This window comes from Trichomycterus rosablanca, chromosome 6 (assembly GCF_030014385.1).
Source record: "Trichomycterus rosablanca isolate fTriRos1 chromosome 6, fTriRos1.hap1, whole genome shotgun sequence".
Taxonomy (NCBI): Eukaryota; Metazoa; Chordata; class Actinopteri; order Siluriformes; family Trichomycteridae; genus Trichomycterus; species Trichomycterus rosablanca.
This window is the reverse complement of record NC_085993.1, coordinates 18,830,933-18,854,871: the sequence shown is the minus strand read 5'-3', so window position 1 is coordinate 18,854,871 and position 23,939 is coordinate 18,830,933. Positions and strand designations below refer to the sequence as shown.

Below are 23,939 nucleotides of genomic sequence, written 5' to 3'. Positions count from 1 at the left end.
TACTAATGTTGTTTCACCGTTTGCTTTTTTGCAACAGCCGTGGCTCGACGAACCATACAGTATATAGTGTTTTAGTCTGTGTCGGAAACCAAAAATTTTTTTAAACTGACGACTTTTCCCACCATATCGAGGAAGCCCTACTCATCTGTTAACTGTTATGCTAACGGTACCTGGCTAACTAGTGAGCTGTACCTAACCTGCACAACGCTCCATAGTGCCTATTGAAGCCTATAGGTGTTGTATTAACTATGCTACGGTATGGCGATATATGAAAAATTCCTACCGTACGAGGTAATCAAAGACAGTATACCGAATGTACCGTCATACCACCCAGCACTAGTATGTTCACATATTATTAGATTGTTTGAAGCAGTGTACTCAGTATTAGCAGAATAAAATTCGAATAATTAGTTTCATATCTGCAGTGTCAGTGTCTCATTGGCTAGATTAGTTTGCTCAGTATTATAATGACTGTATCAGTTTAATCTCTATTAGATTGAGATTGATTGGTGTACTTAGTATCAGATCAGGTTGGTATCGAATTGGCTGCATCTGTATCCTTTAGTATCAGTTTATCTGGATCGGTATACTCAGATGTGCTCAGATATATGCTCAGATACTCAGATATACTCAGGTATGTATTAGAATGGTTGGATCAGTAGACCTTTTATCAGCTAGCTCAACATGTATTCTTAGCATCAGAGCACCTGGCAGTTATCTGACAATTTTTCCTACACACATTCTACAGCTTCTACACTAAAACCAGAGGGCAAGCTGCTGTCACAGCTTTCCAGATTACTATTGTATAAATCCCCCAGATCCTGCTGTTAGCAGCAAGTAGTGATTTGTGTATTTTCATGAATCCCCGGCAACGGTCAAAGCCACCGAGAGAGCTGCTGTGAAATAACAGGGTTATAATAATAATAACAGTGGATTAGGTTTTGTTGCCAGCAAACTGTACCTAAGGGTGTCACTCCAACTATGGTGGTTTAGATTGGAAAATAGTCAGGTACAGAGAGTGTTGTTTTTGTTAGGAGTCCAATTACTTGGAAACAGTGTTGGAATTAGATTTGCTGGGGGTTGTTTTTGGCTCTGCAGAAAGTATGACAGTTAAAAAGTATCAGTAAGCAATGATTTCTAATGTGATGACTGCTGCTGGTTGTTGGATTTTTTTAATATATATTCTTGTGCATCAGTATCTATTTATTACTCACAATATATATCAAGGTTATTCATAGCTCAGGTCCCTAATGGACTCACTTTAATTTTTTTTCTTTTTTCTTTTGACAGAGTTGAAGTCTACAGGCACGGCGCATCACTTTGCTTTTTTGCTGAACTCCACTGACTACAGGGTCCTGCGCATGGACGAGGATCATGACCGCATGTATGTGGGCAGCAAGGACTACATCCTTTCCTTGGATCTAAACGACATTAACAAAGAGCCTCTCATTGTAAGAATGACCATGCTCTTTATTTCTACCCTTTATATTACTATTATACTGAATGATGGCACTGGAAAATAATACAGTACGAAATTGTTGAGATTTATACATCTACAATGTTTTAGAACTGGTACTTATAAACCATGTATTGCCTTAATCAAGGGGCCAGAGTTTAGAGTATGTTACTGTTAGGATGTGAGAGCAGCACCACTGTAAAAACAGAATGTCAGCAGTATTTACTATAACAGTAATTATAGTAGATGAATGCCAAACATGTCAAAAAAACCTCAGGTTCATTATCAACAAGGTCACTGAAAGTTATGAAAACTGATAATAGCTAAAGTTCTTTCAGCATGTATTGTGTTTTGTTAACAGACTATCAGATGACATCATATTTTTGCAATAGTTTTTTATAATGGGGGATATGTGAAAGTTTATTAAATTGTATTTAATTTTATTAAATAGGTTATTTTTACATTCTGAGAATTAACAATTATTTTGTGTTGTATACTGCTTGCTTGTATGTACAGTGTATCACAAAAGTGAGTACATCCCTCACATTTCTGCAGATATTTAAGTATATCTTTTCATGGGACAACACTGACAAAATGACACTTTGACACAATGAAAAGTAGTCTATGTGCAGCTTATATAACAGTGTAAATTTATTCTTCCCTCAAAATAACTCAATATACAGCCATTAATGTCTAAACCACCGGCAACAAAAGTGAGTACACCCCTTAGTGAAAGTTCCTGAAGTGTCAATATTTTGTGTGGCCACCATTATTTCCCAGAACTGCCTTAACTCTCCTGGGTATGGAGTTTACCAGAGCTTCACAGGTTGCCACTGGAATGCTTTTCCACTCCTCCATGACGACATCACGGAGCTGGCGGATATTCGAGACTTTGCGCTCCTCCACCTTCCGCTTGAGGATGCCCCAAAGATGTTCTATTGGGTTTAGGTCTGGAGACATGCTTGGCCAGTCCATCACCTTTACCCTCAGCCTCTTCAATAAAGCAGTGGTCGTCTTAGAGGTGTGTTTGGGGTCATTATCATGCTGGAACACTGCCCTGCGACCCAGTTTCCAGAGGGAGGGGATCATGCTCTGCTTCAGTATTTCACAGTACATATTGGAGTTCATGTGTCCCTCAATGAAATGTAACTCCCCAACACCTGCTGCACTCATGCAGCCCCAGACCATGGCATTCCCACCACCATGCTTGACTGTAGGCATGACACACTTATCTTTGTACTCCTCACCTGATTGCCGCCACACATGCTTGAGACCATCTGAATTAAACAAATTAATCTTGGTCTCATCAGACCATAGGACATGGTTCCAGTAATCCATGTCCTTTGTTGACATGTCTTCAGCAAACTGTTTGCGGGCTTTCTTGTGTAGAGACTTCAGAAGAGGCTTCCTTCTGGGGTGACAGCCATGCAGACCAATTTGATGTAGTGTGCGGCGTATGGTCTGAGCACTGACAGGCTGACACCCCACCTTTTCAATCTCTGCAGCAATGCTGACAGCACTCCTGCGCCAATCTTTCAAAGACAGCAGTTGGATGTGACGCTGAGCACGTGCACTCAGCTTCTTTGGACGACCAACGCGAGGTCTGTTCTGAGTGGACCCTGCTCTTTTAAAACGCTGGATGATCTTGGCCACTGTGCTGCAGCTCAGTTTCAGGGTGTTGGCAATCTTCTTGTAGCCTTGGCCATCTTCATGTAGCGCAACAATTCGTCTTTTAAGATCCTCAGAGAGTTCTTTGCCATGAGGTGCCATGTTGGAACTTTCAGTGACCAGTATGAGAGAGTGTGAGAGCTGTACTACTAAATTGAACACACCTGCTCCCTATGCACACCTGAGACCTAGTAACACTAACAAATCACATGACATTTTGGAGGGAAAATGACAAGCAGGGCTCAATTTGGACATTTAGGGGTGTAGTCTCTTAGGGGTGTACTCACTTTTGTTGCCGGTGGTTTAGACATTAATGGCTGTATATTGAGTTATTTTGAGGGAAGAATAAATTTACACTGTTATATAAGCTGCACACAGACTACTTTTCATTGTGTCAAAGTGTCATTTTGTCAATGTTGTCCCATGAAAAGATATACTTAAATATCTGCAGAAATGTGAGGGGTGTACTCACTTTTGTGATACACTGTATGTATGTATGAGGTGTGGGTCTGAAGTGAAACCTAAAGAAAGCTGGTTGTTTTACAACCCCAAATCAGAAAAAGTTGGGACAGTATGGAAAATGCGAATAAAATAAAAATGCAGTGTTCCTTACATTTATTTTGACTTTTATTTGATTGCAGACAGTTTGAACCCAAGATATTTCATGTTTTGTCTGCTCAACTTCATTTCATTTATTAATATACCTCCATTCCTGCATTTCAGGCCTGCAACACATTCCAAAAAAAGTTGGTAAGGGGGCAATTTAGGGCTAGTAATGAGGTGAACAAACTAAATAATGACAGGTGATGTCAACAGGTGATTGTAATCATGGTTTGGTACAAAAGCTGCATCCAGGAAGGGCTGAGTCTTTGATGAGCAAAGATGATCAGATAATCTCCAGTCAACAAATGCTTGAGAAAAGTATTACAATGTTTAAAAACAATTTACCACAAAGAAAGATTGGAAGGGATTTGCATATTTCTCCCTCTACAGTGCATGATATCATTAAACGATTCAAGAAATCAGGAGGAATTTCAGTGTGTAAAGGCCAAGGGTGCAAGCTTAAGCTGAATGCCCGTAATCTTTGATCCCTCAGACGGCACTGCATCAAGAACCGCCACTCAACAATAGCTGATATAACCACATGGGTGAGGGATTACTTTGGCAAACCTTTGTCAAGCACTACAATACAGAGTTACATGAACAAATGCCACTTAAAACTACTGTGCAAAAAAAGAAGCCTTATGGTAACCATGTCCAGAAGCGGCGTCGACTTCTCTGGGCTCAGAGGCATCTAGGATGGACCATTACACCGTGGAAATATGTATTGTTTTTGGAAAAAATGGATGCTGTGTGCTCCGGACCAAAGACGACAAGGACAATTTTTCAAAAGACTGTTTTCAGCAACGAGTTCAAAAGCCAGGGTCTTTTATGGTATGGGGCTGTAAACTGAAACACTAAATCACTTGGTCTTCTCGGTGCCAAATTGTCTTTTAAGTGTAGTGAACAGGAATGAAAAATTTCAAAGTGGTAAATGCTTTACTGTCCCAACTTTTTTTGGAATGTGTTGTAGGCCTGAAATGCAGGAATGGATGTTCATTAATAAATGAAATGAAGTTGAGCAGACAAAACATGAAATATCTCAGGTTCATCCTGTCTGCAATCAAATAAAAGTCAAAGTAAATGTAAGAAACTGTGTGTTTTTTTTTTATTATTTGCTTTTTCCATACTGTCCCAACTTTTTCTGATTTGGGGTTGTACTTCACCCACTTTTTGAACAGCTTAAATTTCTGAAGCTTCTCTCAACAGGCTAAAATAATATCTAACAATAAAGCATAAGCTAGGTATTACATAAATTTTTTTTACTTAGAATTCTGAATGTTGAAGCTTAGCACATATTGAACTTAGTTTTTTTTTATCTCTCTCTTTTTCAGATCCACTGGCCTGTTGCATCTCAGAGGAAGGCCGAGTGTGTTCAGTCCGGAAAAGACATCAACGTAAGTGTCCAACTGAGAGACTGAGAGAACTGGCTTGTCATAAATGTTCACTCATCTTTCTGCCCTTTGTTTCTTATTGATCTGTTCCCTGGAAGTAAAAGCAGCACTCAACATGGATGTGAATTATTAGTGTAGCAATACTTCCAAGACCACACAGAAGTCAAACATGGCTGCAGTTCAAAAACATTCAAGGGAGCGATTTAGAAGCTTTGAACATTTAAAGAAACACTGTTAAACAAAGACATTAAACAGAATGACTTTTATCATGCAGGGTTGCTTTATGCAGCTGTTTGAAGGATTTGTCTTGTTCTAAATGCATATTGCCTTTTTAAAAATGTGGACAAATTTTATGTTTGCTAAATATGAGTTTGGCAGCACAGTGGCTCAATGGGTAACACTGTCACCTCACAGCAAAAAGGTCCTGGGTTTGATTCCCAGGTGGAGTGGTCCAAGTCCTTTCTGAACAGAGTTTGCATATTCTTCTTGTGTCCTCTGGTTTCATCTCACAGTCCAAGACGTGCAGGTTAACTGGAGATACAAAATTGCCCTAGGTCTGAGTGTGTGTGAATATGTATATGTGTGTTGCCCTGTGATGGACTGGCAACCTGTCCAGGATGTTTCCCATCGCGACCCTGAATACAATAAAGCAGTGATAGACAATAAATAAATGAATATGTGCCTACTGCAGAACTAAGTTTGGTAAGCTATGTGCAATTAATTGGCAAACACATACTTAATAAACTAAAAGGAAAAAACTAAGCATAAACTAGAAATGTTGGCACCTGAGATGCCCAGTTGCACATGAGGAAAGCCCTATTTCCAAACTATTCCAAATTTGTATGCTGACAGTGCCATAGCCATACATGACCAGGAGCTCATGAGAGCATTGCTGGCTCTGGTGTGTTGCTAGATGGAATGACATTTCTCTATCAAAGTGGCTTTCTTTTAATAATTAAACATTTGCCATGTGGCCAGATTGTATCTTTAAGGACGCATAATTAGTTCTTACCAACCCAGGTTGGTAGTTGTTGTGTAATGGGGGGAATTTAGCTAAAAAGGGGTTGGAACTGACTAATCAAATAGAAGAAATGTGCTGTAAGTAAAGAGTTATAGTAATAAAGTTATATTCGTCCTTTCCATGACTGACTTTTTTGGCTTTGATCAAACACCCTGTTTTAGATTATTTGTATAATATAAGTGTTGATGATAGCATATATTTGCCTAAACTTTGTAAAGATGAAAACATACGTTATGTGATTTTATTTCCTTGTAACATATCGGTGTTTATATTCTCAGTTGCATTCTTGTTTTTTCAGGGCGAGTGTGGGAACTTTATCCGTCTGATTGAGCCGTGGAACCGGACTCACCTATACGTGTGTGGAACAGGAGCCTACAACCCTATTTGCACTTATGTAGACAGGGGTCAAAAGTCACAGGTAAACCATCTCCCGGAGATGACCTACTTTAACCTGGGTGTCACAAGGTCACAACAGGTCTCCTTAGTCTCAGGATATTATAATATAAACCCTGAAACATGATAATAGGTTCCACATAAATGCTATTCACAGTTTATGCCACACTGTTTATGGTAACATACCTAAGAGGCCATAATGCTGTTCCTACTTTGATTCTAAGCTCAGAGCCAATCAATGTGAATGTTATGAGCTATGAATCAATCTAAAGATCTATGGTGACGCAGCGGTGTATTACACTAGCCCACCACCCAGACAGATCTAACTTTAAATAGCAGTTGTGCTATCAGCCAGCCGGGCATCTACACAGACAGGTCAGGGGGTATAGCAGTTAAATGCATATTTTGTAATTTAAAGTGTTATCAGCATCAGCCACAATTATAGGAGGCAGGCTGCTGACAACCAGCAAGCTAATTGCTAATATACTTGCAATTAGTTTTTTTTTTTTAATTTATAATAGAAATTATTCACATGGTTAACCTTAATATTGTTATGTTTAACCTATATATATATATACAGTGTATCACAAAAGTGAGTACACCCCTCACATTTCTGCAGATATTTAAGTATATCTTTTCATGGGACAACACTGACAAAATGACACTTTGACACAATGAAAAGTAGTCTGTGTGCAGCTTATATAACAGTGTAAATTTATTCTTCCCTCAAAATAACTCAATATACAGCCATTAATGTCTAAACCACCGGCAACAAAAGTGAGTACACCCCTTAGTGAAAGTTCCTGAAGTGTCAATATTTTGTGTGGCCACCATTATTTCCCAGAACTGCCTTAACTCTCCTGGGCATGGAGTTTACCAGAGCTTCACAGGTTGCCACTGGAATGCTTTTCCACTCCTCCATGACGACATCACGGAGCTGGCGGATATTCGAGACTTTGCGCTCCTCCACCTTCCGCTTGAGGATGCCCCAAAGATGTTCTATTGGGTTTAGGTCTGGAGACATGCTTGGCCAGTCCATCACCTTTACCCTCAGCCTCTTCAATAAAGCAGTGGTCGTCTTAGAGGTGTGTTTGGGGTCATTATCATGCTGGAACACTGCCCTGCGACCCAGTTTCCAGAGGGAGGGGATCATGCTCTGCTTCAGTATTTCACAGTACATATTGGAGTTCATGTGTCCCTCAATGAAATGTAACTCCCCAACACCTGCTGCACTCATGCAGCCCCAGACCATGGCATTCCCACCACCATGCTTGACTGTAGGCATGACACACTTATCTTTGTACTCCTCACCTGATTGCCGCCACACATGCTTGAGACCATCTGAATTAAACAAATTAATCTTGGTCTCATCAGACCATAGGACATGGTTCCAGTAATCCATGTCCTTTGTTGACATGTCTTCAGCAAACTGTTTGCGGGCTTTCTTGTGTAGAGACTTCAGAAGAGGCTTCCTTCTGGGGTGACAGCCATGCAGACCAATTTGATGTAGTGTGCGGCGTATGGTCTGAGCACTGACAGGCTGACCCCCCACCTTTTCAATCTCTGCAGCAATGCTGACAGCACTCCTGCGCCTATCTTTCAAAGACAGCAGTTGGATGTGACGCTGAGCACGTGCACTCAGCTTCTTTGGACGACCAACGCGAGGTCTGTTCTGAGTGGACCCTGCTCTTTTAAAACGCTGGATGATCTTGGCCACTGTGCTGCAGCTCAGTTTCTGGGTGTTGGCAATCTTCTTGTAGCCTTGGCCATCTTCATGTAGCGCAACAATTCGTCTTTTAAGATCCTCAGAGAGTTCTTTGCCATGAGGTGCCATGTTGGAACTTTCAGTGACCAGTATGAGAGAGTGTGAGAGCTGTACTACTAAATGGAACACACCTGCTCCCTATGCACACCTGAGACCTAGTAACACTAACAAATCACATGACATTTTGGAGGGAAAATGACAAGCAGTGCTCAATTTGGACATTTAGGGGTGTAGTCTCTTAGGGGTGTACTCACTTTTGTTGCCGGTGGTTTAGACATTAATGGCTGTATATTGAGTTATTTTTAGGGAAGAATAAATTTACACTGTTATATAAGCTGCACACAGACTACTTTTCATTGTGTCAAAGTGTCATTTTGTCAGTGTTGTCCCATGAAAAGATATACTTAAATATCTGCAGAAATGTGAGGGGTGTACTCACTTTTGTGATACACTGTATATATATATATATATATATATATATATATATTTCTTTGCTCAATATCTACATTTGCATTAAGCAATTAAAGTATCAGTTTTATATCTAAATGCCTTTGTACATATTTAATATTAATATTTAATATAATACTGCATGTTCTGCACGTTACAAAGATAATAAAATCCACAGCTTGAAAGAGTAGTAATTATCCAGCATTCTACTATCGCTTGTTTGTTTTTTTAGTTGCTATGGCAACATTGCTTCTTGTCATTCTTACAAATATTCTAACAAGCTGGAAGTGTGGTGGAAGTTTAACCTACTAACATGCTTGTCTCATAGGCTTTGCTCCAGCAGCTGAATCCTCGGGGTGGAGGTCGAACGAGTCGGGCAGTGGAGCCAAGCGCCTCACCTGAGCCATATGCACCCAAGGTTAGGCATGATGTCCAGGTTGTGGGAGGGGGGGGTGTCATAGGATGTTTATTTAAAATAAATAAGCTTATCAAGTCTCTGTTCCAAACTGTCTCTAGCAGCAACATTAACACAATAAAAAAAACACCATGTACAAAGCTTCAGCTGAATAGGTGTAAAGCACACTGTCATTGGACTGATGATTCATGCTTCACCATCTCGGTCTAATTATGTTATCTGTGTTGAATGGAGGATGTCAAAAAACCTTACCTGTCCTACCTGTCCAAATGCATAATAGTGCAAACTGTAAAATTTGGTGAAGAGAGATAATCCACTGGAACTGATGGTTTGATCTGTCACCCCATAAATTAAAAAAAGGGAAATATTGCTACAGCTGAGACTTAATCATAACCCCAGTGGTCTCATTTGGAATGAAATGAGGTCTTTTTCCAACATTTGTTTCCAACCTTACAAAGTCTTTTGTTAATGAATTAACAATTTACAATATAGAGTAATATAGGGATAGTGTAGCCTAGTGGGTAGAAATTTGGGCTATTAATTGAAAGGTTGAGAGTTTGAATCCTGGCTCAGCCATGCTTCCACAGTTGGGCCCTTGAGCAAGGCCCTTAACCCTCTCTGCCCCAGGGGCGCCGTACAATGACTAACCCTGCGCTTTGACCCCAGCTTCCAAACAAGCTGGAATATGTAAAGAAAGAATTTTATTGTTCAGCTCTGTATGTAAAGTTTTAGTGTTCAAATAATTTAGTCCATGTAGTTCTTTTATTATTACACTCAATAGGGTCCTCAACTAATGTTACATGGAACGAGTATTTAAATGATTAAAAACGTAAAATGTACATCACTTAAATAAAAGATTTTTTATTCTTATAATATACACTGACGAGGCATAACATTATGACCACTGACAGGTGAAGTGAATAACACTGATTATCTCTTAATCATGGCACCTGTTGGTAGGTGGGATATATTAGTGAACATTTCATCCTGTGTGTGTTAGAAACAGGAAAAATGGGCAAGTGTAAGGATTTGAGTGAGTTTGACAAGGACCAAATTGTGATGGCTAGACGACTGGGTCAGAGCATCTCCAAAACTGCAGCTCTTGTGGGGTGTTCCCGTTCTGCAGTGGTCAGTATCTATCAAAAGTGGTCCAAGGAAGGAACAGTGGTAAACCAGCGACAGGGTAATGGGTGACCAAGGCTCATTGACGCACGTGGGGAGCGAAGGCTGGCCCATGAGGTCCGATCCAACAGACGAGCTACTATAGCTCAGATTGCTGAAGAAGTTAATGCTGGTTCTGATACAAAGGTGTCAGAATACACAGTGCATTGCAGTTTGTTGTGTATGGGACTGCCCATGCTGACCCCTGTCCACCTCCAAAAGAGCCAACAATGTGCACGTGAGCATCGGAACTGGACCACTGAGCAATGGAACAAGGTGGCCTTGTCTGATGAATCACATTTTCTTTTACATCACATGGATGGCCGGGTGCATGTGCGTCGCATACCTGGGGAACACATGGCACCAGGATGCACTATGGGAAGAAGGCAAGCCGGCAGAGGCAGTGTGATGCTTTGGGCAATGTTCTGCTGGGAAACCTTGGGTTCTGCCATCCATGTGGATGTTACTTTGACACGTACCACCTACCTAAGCATTCCCTGATAGCTGTGGCCTCTTTCAGCAGGAGAATGTGCCCTGCCACGAAGCAAAAATGGTTCTGGAATGGTTTGAGGAGCACAACAAAGAGTTTAAGCCAATGAGTTGACTTGGCCTCCAAATTCCCCAGATCTCAATCCAATGGAGCATCTGTAGGATGTGCTGGACAAACAAGTCCGATCCATGGAGGCCACACCTCACAACTTACAGGAGTTAAACGATCTGCTGCTAACATCTTGGTGCCAGATACTACAGCACACCCTCAGGGGTCTAGCGGAGTCCATGCCTTGATGGGTCAGGGCTGTTTTGGCAGCAAAAGGGGGACCAACACAATATTAGGATATCGGTGTATATTATACAGTATAAATGTTATAACCCTGTGAGTTCACTATGTTAAAAGTGAAGAATATGCTCTGCACACACAGTGTCAGCTGCCCTTCTCTGCAGTTAAATGTGTCAGGGAAACATAAGTAAACATAAATGGGAGAAAGTGCTGATTTAAAATGCCTCATCCTGCCAGTTGTGCCTACACTTGCCCAAATAGCGCCTGTACAGAGAATGTGTATTTAAAAAAGTGGTAAACTTTGCAGACAATCCATGATTGTAGGGTTATTACAACCTCAGAGTCATGAGTCAGTCTAAAATTAAGCTTTGCATTAGAGACATGCTTGTAAAGCATTGAAGCAGAACAAATCCCATCGGTGGGCATGTTTCCCTGTCATGGGTCTATTGTAATAGATGATTTGTCGAGACATGAATGAACTTTCAGAGCAGATGATGCATTAGAGATTCACATTGAAACACGGTAAAATTTTCATCTGCCTTTAACCTGATGTCATACATAATTATCAGTCTGATCTGGTTGTGTTTGTTCACGTTGACAGTTTGGATTAGTAATACCTGTTAAATAAAAAGGCGAGGGTTTACATTTATTAAATATAATCCTGATCTGTCTGTCTATTGTATGTTTACTTACTTTGAGAAGTGCTGTTTTTTTTTTTTAAATGAAAATGTACCACGTGTACCTGGATAACCCTCGTGAGCAAACTTTACAATGCAGTTGCTTCACCATAGACTGCATTTAAAGTCAGAAACACTTTCTACAGCATTTATATGGCTTTTTTGCCACAGTAATACTAGGTTTTGGGGTGGCTTATAGTAACATGTTGTCATGGGCCAATCACGGTTTCCAGTACCTTTAAGACTTACAAATATAAAGACAAAAATAAAACCAGAGAAGCAGGAACCTCAGATACTTCAGAGAGTACCATGCACCAAAGAGCAAGCAGCATTAAAATGACCAGAGGCTAATGCCATCAAATCACTTATTAATACTTTTATTGTAGAAACGAGGTCTGTTTAATTCCATTCACAGTAATTTAATTCAACCCCAAATCAGAAAAAGTTGGGACAGTATGAAAAATGCGAATAAAATAAAAATGCAGTGTTCCTTACATTTACTTTGACTTTTATTTGACTGCAGACAGTTTGAACCCAAGATGTTTCATGTTTTGTCTGCTCATTTCATTCCTGCATTTCAGGCCTGCAACACATTCCAGAAAAAGTTGGGAATTTAGGGCTAGTAATGAGGTGAAAAAACTAAATAATGATGTGATTCCAAACAGGTGATGTCAACAGGTGATTGTAATCATGGTTTGGTACAAAAGCAGCATCCAGGAAAGGCTGAGTCTTTGATGAGCAAAGATGATCAGAGGATCTCCAGTTTGTCAACAAATGTGTGAGAAAGTTCTTGAAATGTTTTAAGAACAATTTACCTCAAAGAAAGATTGGAAGGGATTTGCATATTTTTCCCTCTACAGTGCATAATATCATTAAACCATTCAAGAAGTCAGGAGGAATTTCAGTGCGTAAAGGCCAAGGGCGCAAGCTTTATCTGAACGCCTGCAGTCCTGACCTGTCCCCAATAGAGAATGTGTGGAGAATTTTGAAAGGAAAAATGCGACAATGACAACCCTGTACTGTTGCGCATCTTAAGACGTGTTTGCAGGAAGAATGGGACACAATAAAAGCTGAAACACTAAATCACTTGGTCTTATCGGTGCCAAAACCAGTGTGGTGAAAAGGAATGGCAACATCGCAAAGTGGTAAATGCTTTACTGTCCCAACTTTTTTTGGAATGTGTTGCAGGCCTGAAATGCAGGAATGAAGGTTTATTAATAAATGAAATGAAGTTGAGCAGACAAAACATGAAATATCTCAGGTTTATCCTGTCTGCAATCAAATATAAGTCAATGTAAGAAACGTATTTGCATTTTCCATGCTGTCCCAACTTTTTTTGATTTGGGGTTGAAATAATTGCCCAATAATTACAAAAAAGGTCTAGCTTGCTATGTTCAATACCTTTCTCTGGGTAATGTCTTTGCTGAGTTTCGAAAAATGGTTCTTATGACGTTTTAGGCTACCACAAGCAGGACTAGGATAATTAGCGATGCATTTTTATGAAGTCTATGAAATGTACTAGAGGATTGAACATAATTGTTCCTAATTTAGTGCTTTGATGGTGGTGTTGGAGAACAGGCTTCTACATCAGCCCAGAACTTCAATAAGTGTTTAGATGGGTTGAGATCTAGTACATGTGAAGACCTTGAGCAAATGTGCATATGTTTTTCATCATGTTCATACTTATAAACCATTCAGTGATGCCTCATGTTCTGTGGTTAGGAGCAATATTATTCCATCAAAATAAATGACCCATATAATAAGTGGCCACAAACCATGCCAGCTAAATGCATTTCACACCATAAAAAACCACCAGACCCCTTTCAGTGGTAGATTTATGGCATATGCTGTTCTCTTGATGTATTATTCTTTTTAGCCACTGTTATTAAACTTTGTCTAATTGAGCAGTGGTTTAAATGGAAGTTCTTGACATCTATTCAGTAATAAACTCCCCTTAAAATCACTTTTTTTATCCAGGCCACTGACCATAGTAAGACTTTTGACTTGACATATCTGGAAGATTCTGCTCTACTTATGTTTCACCACCCATTTATTAGTGTTTTTCATTTAGTTAGCCAACAGTGTGTGTGGTTTCATTAGTGTCCCATATAGGATGTGTTTTTCTCTGTATAAACTCTAGATCACCACAAGCCTGACAAGAGAGAAGCAGTCACGAGGGATGATTTAAAAAATGATTAATTTTATGTGACTCACCTAAGAAGCATGATGGTTTCTTTACTCTTTTTTCTTTACTATTTTTTATTTTGACAAATCATTGTGTATTGTGGCAGCTAATCATTCTGCATGGCAAGGTATAAGGTGTTTTGGATTAGCTGTATGAATTTGTGATTCATGGAGTGTGGATTGTGTAATTATGACCCAATAATAAAAGTATGTTGTCTGAGTAATTAATGTTGTCTTTATAATAAATGTAGTTCATCCCCATGGCTACATGCCATATACCTTGACTTGAAACAATTGATTCTTAGCCAGGAATTTTTGGGCCATGTAAATTGCTTAGACTGTGGAAAGTTCCCCCTGATTTGATCCACATTATTAACTATGTCCAGCAAAATGTAATACCTGCAGAAAAAAAAAACAGTATGGTATTGGTTCATATATAATAACAGTGGGATAGCAGAAAAAGCTTCTTGGAGCCTAGATCAGATAGTAATCAATAATGTTTCATCTAATGTGTATGGTAAAATCATTAATGGCTCTTATGTGTCTTTTCTTATTCCAGGAATACATATTCCGTCTGGAGCCAGGGAAAGTGGATTCAGGGAAAGGAAAATGCCCGTTCGACCCAAAACTGAATAGTGTGTCTGCTCTGATCAGTAAGTACTATTCAGCCATACCAGACCACTTACTGTGATCATATACTTTATTTAGCCTGTGGCCTTATTTATAAATAATGAATATAGTTAATGTGGATATAGAAACATTCACCAATAGTTCTAATTAATCATTTATTAAACAGCTGTACACATATACAATGTTACTAAATAATTCCTGCACATGCCCTTAAGTATCCTTATACTATCATTGTAATAAAGTATTGAATGCAAAGAGGTATGAATAGTATTGGATGGATGCAAGGATGTATGAATAGTATTGGATGGATGCATGGATGTATGAATAGTATTGGATGGATGCATGGATGTATGAATAGTATTGGATGAATAGATGCATGGATGGATAAGAGTATGGGAGGATGGATGAGTGGATTATATGGATGGATAACTCTGGCTGGATTGACTGATGGACTGAATAATGGACAGCTGCATGGATGAATAAATGGATTGATGGATGGGCGGCAGGCAGGCTGGCTGGCAGGATGAATGGATAAATGAATTGGTGGATATGTACATGGATTGGGTGGATGTTATTGTAAAACTCTGAGTACATATGAGTAAGTTCATTGTATATACGCAGTCGAGTCACATCATTATGACCACTTCCTACTGTCGACGACAGCAGCATGTAGCTCATGAAGGAAGTCATGTTTCGTGAGCTGGCTTGGTGGGTATATAAGGTGTGTGATAAGCTGTATGCACATATATCCCTCGTTGCTGTCATGGGTAAAATGGTCTTACCTGGGGCGGATGGGATCTTCCAGCAAGACAATGCGACATGTCATACGGCTAGAAAAGATCATGACTTCCAAGTACTACCCTGGCCCACCAATTCCCCAGACATAAACTCAATTGAGCATCTGTGGGAGCACCTCGATTGTCATGTTCGCTCTATGGATCCTCCACCACACACCCTCCAGCAGCTGTGGGATGCACTGCAGTCAGTATGGCTCTAGATACCTTTGACAACCTACAAGGACCTTATTAAGTCAGCCTGTCTAGCTGCTGTCCGTGCTGCACACGGCGGTTATTCTGGATATTAGCTGGTGGTAATAATAACATGACTCGACTGTGTACTTTCTCAAGTGGAAAAAAAAACCAAGTGTCCATATTTGTTAATGCATTCCTGCTTGTCTCTTTGAGCAGATGGGCAACTCTATGCTGGAGTCTACATCGATTTTATGGGAACAGACTCTGCTATTTTCCGTACACTAGGGAAACACACAGCCATGAGGACTGACCAGTACAACTCGCGCTGGCTCAATGGTACACACTACACACACACACACCAACTCACAAGTACTGTGTAGTAGAGTAAATACAATAATTTTCTGCATGTTATATGTTTTATACATAACCATAAAACAAGTCTGTTTAATGTCACAGAAACAAAAAGATTATAGAGAAAAAAATTTATTTGTTGAGCATTTAGACTTTCAGTGCTTTGAAGACTCATTTAAGGTTTTCAAGCACATGTTACAAAGATTCAGTGTCCTTGCATCTTGATTCATGCTGCAGAGAATTTTGTCTATAAAACCAATACATAGGGCATAGCAAACTTTATCCACACTAAACAATGTAGAAGATAGAAGGCCTTTTTTTGTCATATACAGTGTATCACAAAAGTGAGTACACCCCTCACATTTCTGCAAATATTTTATTATATCTTTTCATGGGACAACACTATAGACATGAAACTTGGATATAACTTAGAGTAGTCAGTGTACAGCTTGTATAGCAGTGTAGATTTACTGTCTTCTGAAAATAACTCAACACACAGCCATTAATGTCTAAATAGCTGGCAACATAAGTGAGTACACCCCACAGTGAACATGTCCAAATTGTGCCCAAAGTGTCAATATTTTGTGTGACCACCATTATTATCCAGCACTGCCTTAACCCTCCTGGGCATGGAATTCACCAGAGCTGCACAGGTTGCTACTGGAATCCTCTTCCACTCCTCCATGATGACATCACGGAGCTGGTGGATGTTAGACACCTTGAACTCCTCCACCTTCCACTTGAGGATGCGCCACAGGTGCTCAATTGGGTTTAGTCCATCACCTTTACCTTCAGCTTCCTCAGCAAGGCAGTTGTCATCTTGGAGGTTGTGTTTGGGGTCGTTATCCTGTTGAAAAACTGCCATGAGGCCCAGTTTTCGAAGGGAGGGGATCATGCTCTGTTTCAGAATGTCACAGTACATGTTGGAATTCATGTTTCCCTCAATGAACTGCAGCTCCCCAGTGCCAGCAACACTCATGCAGCCCAAGACCATGATGCTACCACCACCATGCTTGACTGTAGGCAAGATACAGTTGTCTTGGTACTTCTCACCAGGGCGCCGCCACACATGCTGGACACCATCTGAGCCAAACAAGTTTATCTTGGTCTCGTCAGACCACAGGGCATTCCAGTAATCCATGTTCTTGGACTGCTTGTCTTCAGCAAACTGTTTGCGGGCTTTCTTGTGCGTCAGCTTCCTTCTGGGATGACGACCATGCAGACCGAGTTGATGCAGTGTGCGGCGTATGGTCTGAGCACTGACAGGCTGACCTCCCACGTCTTCAACCTCTGCAGCAATGTTGGCAGCACTCATGTGTCTATTTTTTAAAGCCAACCTCTGGATATGACGCCGAACACGTGGACTCAACTTCTTTGATCGACCCTGGCGAAGCCTGTTCCGAGTGGAACCTGTCCTGGAAAACCGCTGTATGACCTTGGCCACCATGCTGTAGCTCAGTTTCAGGGTGTTAGCAATCTTCTTATAGCCCAGGCCATCTTTGTGGAGAGCAACAATTCTATTTCTCACATCCTCAGAGAGTTCTTTGCCATGAGGTGCCATGTTGAATATCCAGTGGCCAGTATGAGAGAATTGTACCCAAAACACCAAATTTAACAGCCCTGCTCCCCATTTACACCTGGGACCTTGACACAAGACACCAGGGAGGGACAACGACACATTTGGGCACAATTTGGACATGTTCACTGTGGGGTGTACTCACTTATGTTGCCAGCTATTTAGACATTAATGGCTGTGTGTTGAGTTATTTTCAGAAGACAGTAAATCTACACTGCTATACAAGCTGTACACTGACTACTCTAAGTTATATCCAAGTTTCATGTCTATAGTGTTGTCCCATGAAAAGATATAATGAAATATTTGCAGAAATGTGAGGGGTGTACTCACTTTTGTGATACACTGTATACATATACAGTACAACGAAATTCTCTCTTCGCACATCCCAGCTTGTCTTGGAAGCTGAAATAAGAGAGCAGTGTCAGCCATTGCACGGCGCCCCTGGAGCAGACAGAGTTAAGGGCCTTGCTTAATGGCCCAACAGTGGCTGCATGGCAGAGCTGGAATTCGAACTCTCAACCTTTAAGTTGGTAGCCCAAAGCTCTAACCATTAGGCCAGTGGTTCCCAACCAACGGGCCGCTGACCGGTACCGGTCCATGGGTCATTTATTACTGGGCCACACAGAAAGAATAAATAATTAGAGATTGCTACAAGAGCAATTAAATTTCCAATAATCTTTGGGTGTTATTGTTCCCAATCACCACTAAGTGGGAGCAGCGACTCAGGATTCACACAGATTTTCCTTTTTTTTTTTTTTTTTTTATGAATTTTCTCCCCATTTTCCTCCTGATTTAGTGCACAAAATTTTTGTCTTCCGCTGCTGAGAGATGCCAGATTGCATCCGCTGTACACGCCTCTTTCGACACGTGCACAGCCCTCCACTTCTTGCCCATGCACTCTGCACAGGTGTCTCTTCCGCCAATCAGGGTCCTTACATGGTGGCCAATTAGTATCTGCTGCAGGAACTGCCAATTATGCCCGCTAGATGACACGAAGCCGACCGGTGGCAACGCCGAGTTTCGAACCGGGGAGTTCAGAAACTCTGTGCTAGTGTGCAAACGGAATATCCTGCTGCGCCACCTGGGTGCTGATTTTCCATTCTATAGTTATTCTATTTAAAATCCCCCTGCCCACACCAGTCTGTGAAATTATATCCTATATGAAACCGGTCTGTGGTGCAAAAAAGGTTGGGGACCGCTGCACTAGGCTACCACTGTCATCGTAGTTGATTGGACTGCCTCCAGATAATGCAATCCTGTTTGTGTCTTGAAGAATATCCATATAAGACAATTATACAGCGATAAATAGCAAAATAATTTAAATAAACCCCCCAAAAAACTACTTTTTAAATAATAATAATAATAGCTGGTAGTGACAGTAGTAGTAAATGAATGAATTAAAAAAAAGTTTCTGAGTGAATTTGGCGGTGCTTGAACCACATTTAGATTTTTATCTGTTGTCATTAACTTGCTGTAAATGCAGATTTCCAAAAACAGATAGCAGAACTTCTTTCAACCGTTTCATCATGTTAAGGGTCTTCTTTTCTTTGCTTATCGCTTCCAGATCCCACATTCGTCCATGCCCAGCTCATACCAGACAGTGCAGAAAAGAATGATGACAAGCTGTATTTTTTGTTCCGTGAGAAAGCTTCAGAGATGGGACAGACCCCCATGACTCAGTCCAGAATTGGCAGGATCTGTCTGGTGAGATTACACATACCTGCTTTCTACACATGCAGGCACTTTTACTGTAATGAACCGAAATGTATGGACAGTGTGTTAAAGTATCCTGAGCCCAGTTAAGCCATTCTGATCAAAAGTGTTTTACTATGTGGTAAACATTGTTCATAACATGCAACTGTCATTTTTCATTCTTGTGCAAATGCTTTATTATTTGTGTGAATAAACCCAGATGAATGTTTGTAATGTGTGGGGAGTTTTGGCTGCTGGTCACTGGGCATTGCCATGTCTCATTATTGGAGTTGGCAGCAATCCATAGCAGATGGGTTTATGCAGTGCTCAAAGGCAATGTTTACAATTATACCCCACCCCACTAGTTCAGCCCACACAAATACTACACGGAGTACAAGAGATTTGTGTATGGAGATCTTTGTCTTCAGTTTTAAAAGTACAGTATATATATATACACACACCAATCAGCCATAACATTAAAACCACCTCCTTGTTCCTGCACACTCTGTCCATTTTATTGGTTTCACTTACCATATAGAAGCACTTTGTAGTTCTACAGTTACTGACTGTAGTCCATCTGTTTCTCTGCATGCTTTGTTAGCCCCCTTTCATGCTGTTCTTCAATGGTCAGGACCCCCACAGGACCACCACAGAGCAGGTATTATTTGGGTGGTGGATCATTCTCAGCACAGCAGTGACACTGACATGGTGGTGGTGTGTTAGTGTGTGTTGTGCTGGTATGAGTAGATAATACACAACAATGCTGATGGAGTTTTTGAACACCTCACTGTTCAGCCAAAAATATCCAGCCAACAGCGCCCCATAGGCAGCGTCCTGTGACGACTGATGAAGGTCTAGAAAGTTGACCAACACAAACAGCAGCAATAGATAGGGCAAGCCGTAGCCTAGTGGTTAAGGCACAGGACTAGTAATCCAAAGGTTGCTGGTTCAAGCCCCACCACTGCTAGGTTGCTGCTGTTGGGCTCTTGAGTAAGGCCCTTAACCCTCAGTTGCTCAGTATACTGTACTGTAAGACGCTTTGGATAAAGGCGTCTGCTAAATGCTAAAAATGTAATGTAAATGTAATAGATAATGGTCTCTGACTTTACATCTAGGTAGGTGTGTCTAACAGAGTGGACAGTGAGTGGACATGGTATTTAAAAACTCCAGCAGCGCTGCTGTGTCTGATCCACTCATACCAGCACAACACACACTAACACACCACCACCATGTCAGTGTCACTGCAGTGCATCCACCACCCAAATAATACCTGCTTTGTGGTGGTCCTGTGGGGGTCCTGACCATTAAAGAACAGGGTGAAATCAGGCTAAAACTGTATGTAGAGAAATATATGGACTACTGTCAGTAATTGTAGAACTACAAAGTGCCTCTGTATGGTAAGTGGAGCTGATAAAATGGACAGTGAGTGTAGAAGCAAGGAGGTGTTTTTAACATTATGGCTGATCAGATGCACACACAACTGCACAGACAATATTTAGAAAATAACTAGCCTTTAGCAGTAGGCTTGTTCTTTAGTTTTGGTTATTTCACTTGGAAAATAAACTTGCAGTTGATAGAAAATTGGCCAGGCCATGCAAACCCTCTCTCCTCTTTTTAGAAAGCAATTACTTTGAAGAGTTTAAATGATCTATTTTTTTCCAGATTTAGTTTCACTGTCTTTTATAATAGAACCAGGTTTCTTTTTTAAATCTACTGCAGTAAAATTATTTCTGTGTGCATAATTTTTCTTGTAAATTCCATTGTTAATAAAGCATAGCTTTATTTTTACTTATAAATATTATTTTTGTTTATATCTTCAAGTACAATGAATTTTGACTAATATTGTAAATAACAACTACACAAGTGGATATATGCTAGTTTCCTCTTACTGTATTATTTGTATTCAAAACTTCCTCTATCTGTCTTTCTAGAACGATGATGGAGGTCACTGTTGTTTAGTAAACAAGTGGAGCACATTCCTGAAAGCACGACTCATCTGCTCTGTAACTGGGGCTGATGGCATCGAGACACACTTCGATGAACTTAGTAAGTGTGCATCATCTCTGCTCTGTAAAAAGTACTAACTGATGTGGAAACCTCACCATGGGACAACATGGATGGATGGATGGATGGATGGATGGATGGATGGATGAATGGATGGATGGATGGAAAAGTAGATGGATGGATGGATGGATGGATGGATAGATGAATAGATGGATGGATAGATGGATAGGTAGATGGATGGATGGATGGATGGATCGAAAGGTAGATGGATGGATGGATACATGGATGAATAGATGGATGGATGGATGAATGAATGGATGGATGAAGAGATGGATAGGTAGATGGATGGAAAGATGGATGGATGGAAAAGTAGATGGATGGATGGATGGATGGATAGATGAATAGATAGATGGATGGATAGGTAGATGGATGGATGGATGGATGGAAAGGTAGATGGATGGATGGATACATGGATGGATGGATGAATAGATGGATGGATGAATAGATGAATAGATGGATGGATGGATGAATAGATGGATTGATGGATGAATAGATGGATGGATGGATGGATGGATTAACAGTACAAATACAAAAACAAAAACATACACTAAAACTGAATGGTTCCTGTACTTTACATATTATAGATAACTGTGGCAACCAACACTGCAATAAGGCAAATATATGGAGATAATCAAGTCGCACACACAAGCCTCTACAGTGTAGTTATAAGGAATGAATAAATGAATGAATGTGCAGAAGGTGTAGTTTCAGTATAAAGTAAAAATTAAATAGTAATTAATTCATAATTCTTCCTTACTAAGGTTTATGTTCATAATGAATGCTTCATTCTGTAAGGCGTGCAGTGTATTTGTTATAAAGTATAGTTTGTGTTCAGTCTATAAAAAAAATAAAGTGCATTTAAAATGGTGTGCTTTTACATTTTTCCTTGAACTACTCTACTCCTTTCTGTTTTAAACTGCATATATCTGTCGCTCCACTTCATCCTCATTTTTACCTGATCACAGTGGACAGTCGTCATCCTTCACACTCAGTTTCTTGTGATTTCATGATTTCTGTTAAGCGGTGCTTTCCCAGATGAGAAGGTGTTTCATATGTCCTCATGTCTAAATTAGAGAAGAAGGGCTTCAATGAAACACCCACTTGTGACCCTATTGGTGCCTCATCTGTGAAATGACTTCATATATGTGATGTATCTGGATCAGACTGGAGTTCTGCTCTGATTCCTTTTCCGATGAGTCTGTGAGCGTTAAAAGCTCTTCAGGGAATGAGGGCCAGTAAGCCCTGAACTAGCTTATTTGTGTAAAGTATTCATGTTGGATGGGTTGACTGCTATAGCCGTCCAGAGTCTGACATTTAAAAATTGTTTTTTCTATTCTTTTTTCCTCTGTCAAAGTCATCTGTTCCATTGGGTTAAGTTCTGGTAGAAAAGTAACGGGCCTGAATAAGTATTCAATTACGTTATATTACACTGAGCTACAAGTGAAACTTTTGACTGTGGAAAGATGCTAAGAATGCATCTTTCTGTGTGTACTTGTGTGTGTGTGTGCATGCTTTGTTCTGTGTCTCTATGTTGCGTGTGTGACTATGTGTTTATGTCATTGTGAATCTGTGTATATATGTGTTCCTTCTCAGCCAGCCAGGCTTGCCAGAAGGTAATGGAGGCTCGCCCGGTTTTTGATTGACAGGGTGAAACAGAATTGGGTGTTAGAACCAGTAGAGAAACAGCCTTCCTCTTTACAGCAACAATTGAAACCAAATGTGTGAACAATGGATTTTTATCGCTTTTGCAGGCGCTCACATCAGTGGAGCGGTCGCTTCGGGCCCAGTTCATTTCACAGTTCTCCATCACATCCAATGCAGTTTTACTTTCTCAATTCCCTCATCTTAGCCCCTGGCTGCCTCTGTTCATTGTGGAAAAGGAATTTATTCCCAAAAATGCAATTTGACCTCATGTTTTTTATGGCCTTGCAGGGCTAGTATGGATTTTATGGCTGTTTGCTTTTATCAGGATGCATGAGCAAAAGTGCTGATTCCTTTAAAGTGCCTGGAGGCTTAAATGTGGCCGAAGATCTGATTCATTTGTCTCTGATAATTTAACCTCATAGCCTGATAAGACATATATTTATCTTCTTACTGGTTCCTTTCCTTTCCCTAGGGTCATATTATGTTTATCATTTGTTTGATGATAATAATAGCAGTTTTAGTTAGGATTTTACTTATCTCTTGATAAGTAAAGACAATTTTGCAACAATCCCAGTGAGCAACAATCCAAAAACATTAAGTCATTAAGTCAAATTTATTTATATAGAGCTTTTTACAATGGACATTGTCTTAAAGCAACTTTACAGAATTCAGGAGCAACAGACCAAAAACCCATATTGAGCAAGCCGAGGGCGACAGTGGCAAGGAAGAACTCCCTTAAAATTACAGGAAGAAACCTTGAGAAGAACCAGACTCGGCAGGGACCCATCCTTCTTGGGTGGCCTGGAAGATACTTTAAATAAATAGGATTTACACAAATCATACAAACACAAAATTAAATTGAACTGAAAGATATAACTAGCAAAAAATCATTGAAGTTCTTCATTGTTCAGTCCAGTTTGTCAGTCTAGACCCATCCCATCTAGTAAGAGCAGCATTGTTGGCACTGCAGTCTTTATTAATTAAAACATCTTTATTAATCTCTTAATGTATCAGGTTCAAGTTTAAGGCTCGGTGGGTAGCACTGTCGCCTC

At 40.3% G+C, this 23,939-nt stretch overlaps 1 protein-coding gene across 2 annotated transcripts in view; it reads left to right on the top strand.

The window, feature by feature from the left end:
• The first annotated feature begins 1,346 nt into the window (after positions 1–1,346).
• sema3fa (sema domain, immunoglobulin domain (Ig), short basic domain, secreted, (semaphorin) 3Fa) overlaps positions 1,347–23,939 on the top strand; it is a 37,571-nt gene continuing 14,978 nt past the window's right edge. The window contains exons 1-8 of one of the 2 annotated variants that reach the window (XM_062997526.1): positions 1,347–1,451; positions 5,059–5,121; positions 6,438–6,557; positions 9,073–9,162; positions 14,519–14,612; positions 15,777–15,896; positions 19,052–19,191; positions 21,111–21,225. In XM_062997526.1, coding sequence (XP_062853596.1) covers positions 1,362–1,451; positions 5,059–5,121; positions 6,438–6,557; positions 9,073–9,162; positions 14,519–14,612; positions 15,777–15,896; positions 19,052–19,191; positions 21,111–21,225 — 832 coding nt within the window. In that variant the 5' untranslated portion in view covers positions 1,347–1,361. The remainder of the gene's footprint in view (positions 1,452–5,058; positions 5,122–6,437; positions 6,558–9,072; positions 9,163–14,518; positions 14,613–15,776; positions 15,897–19,051; positions 19,192–21,110; positions 21,226–23,939) is intronic. The other variant, XM_062997525.1, reaches the window with a different exon arrangement.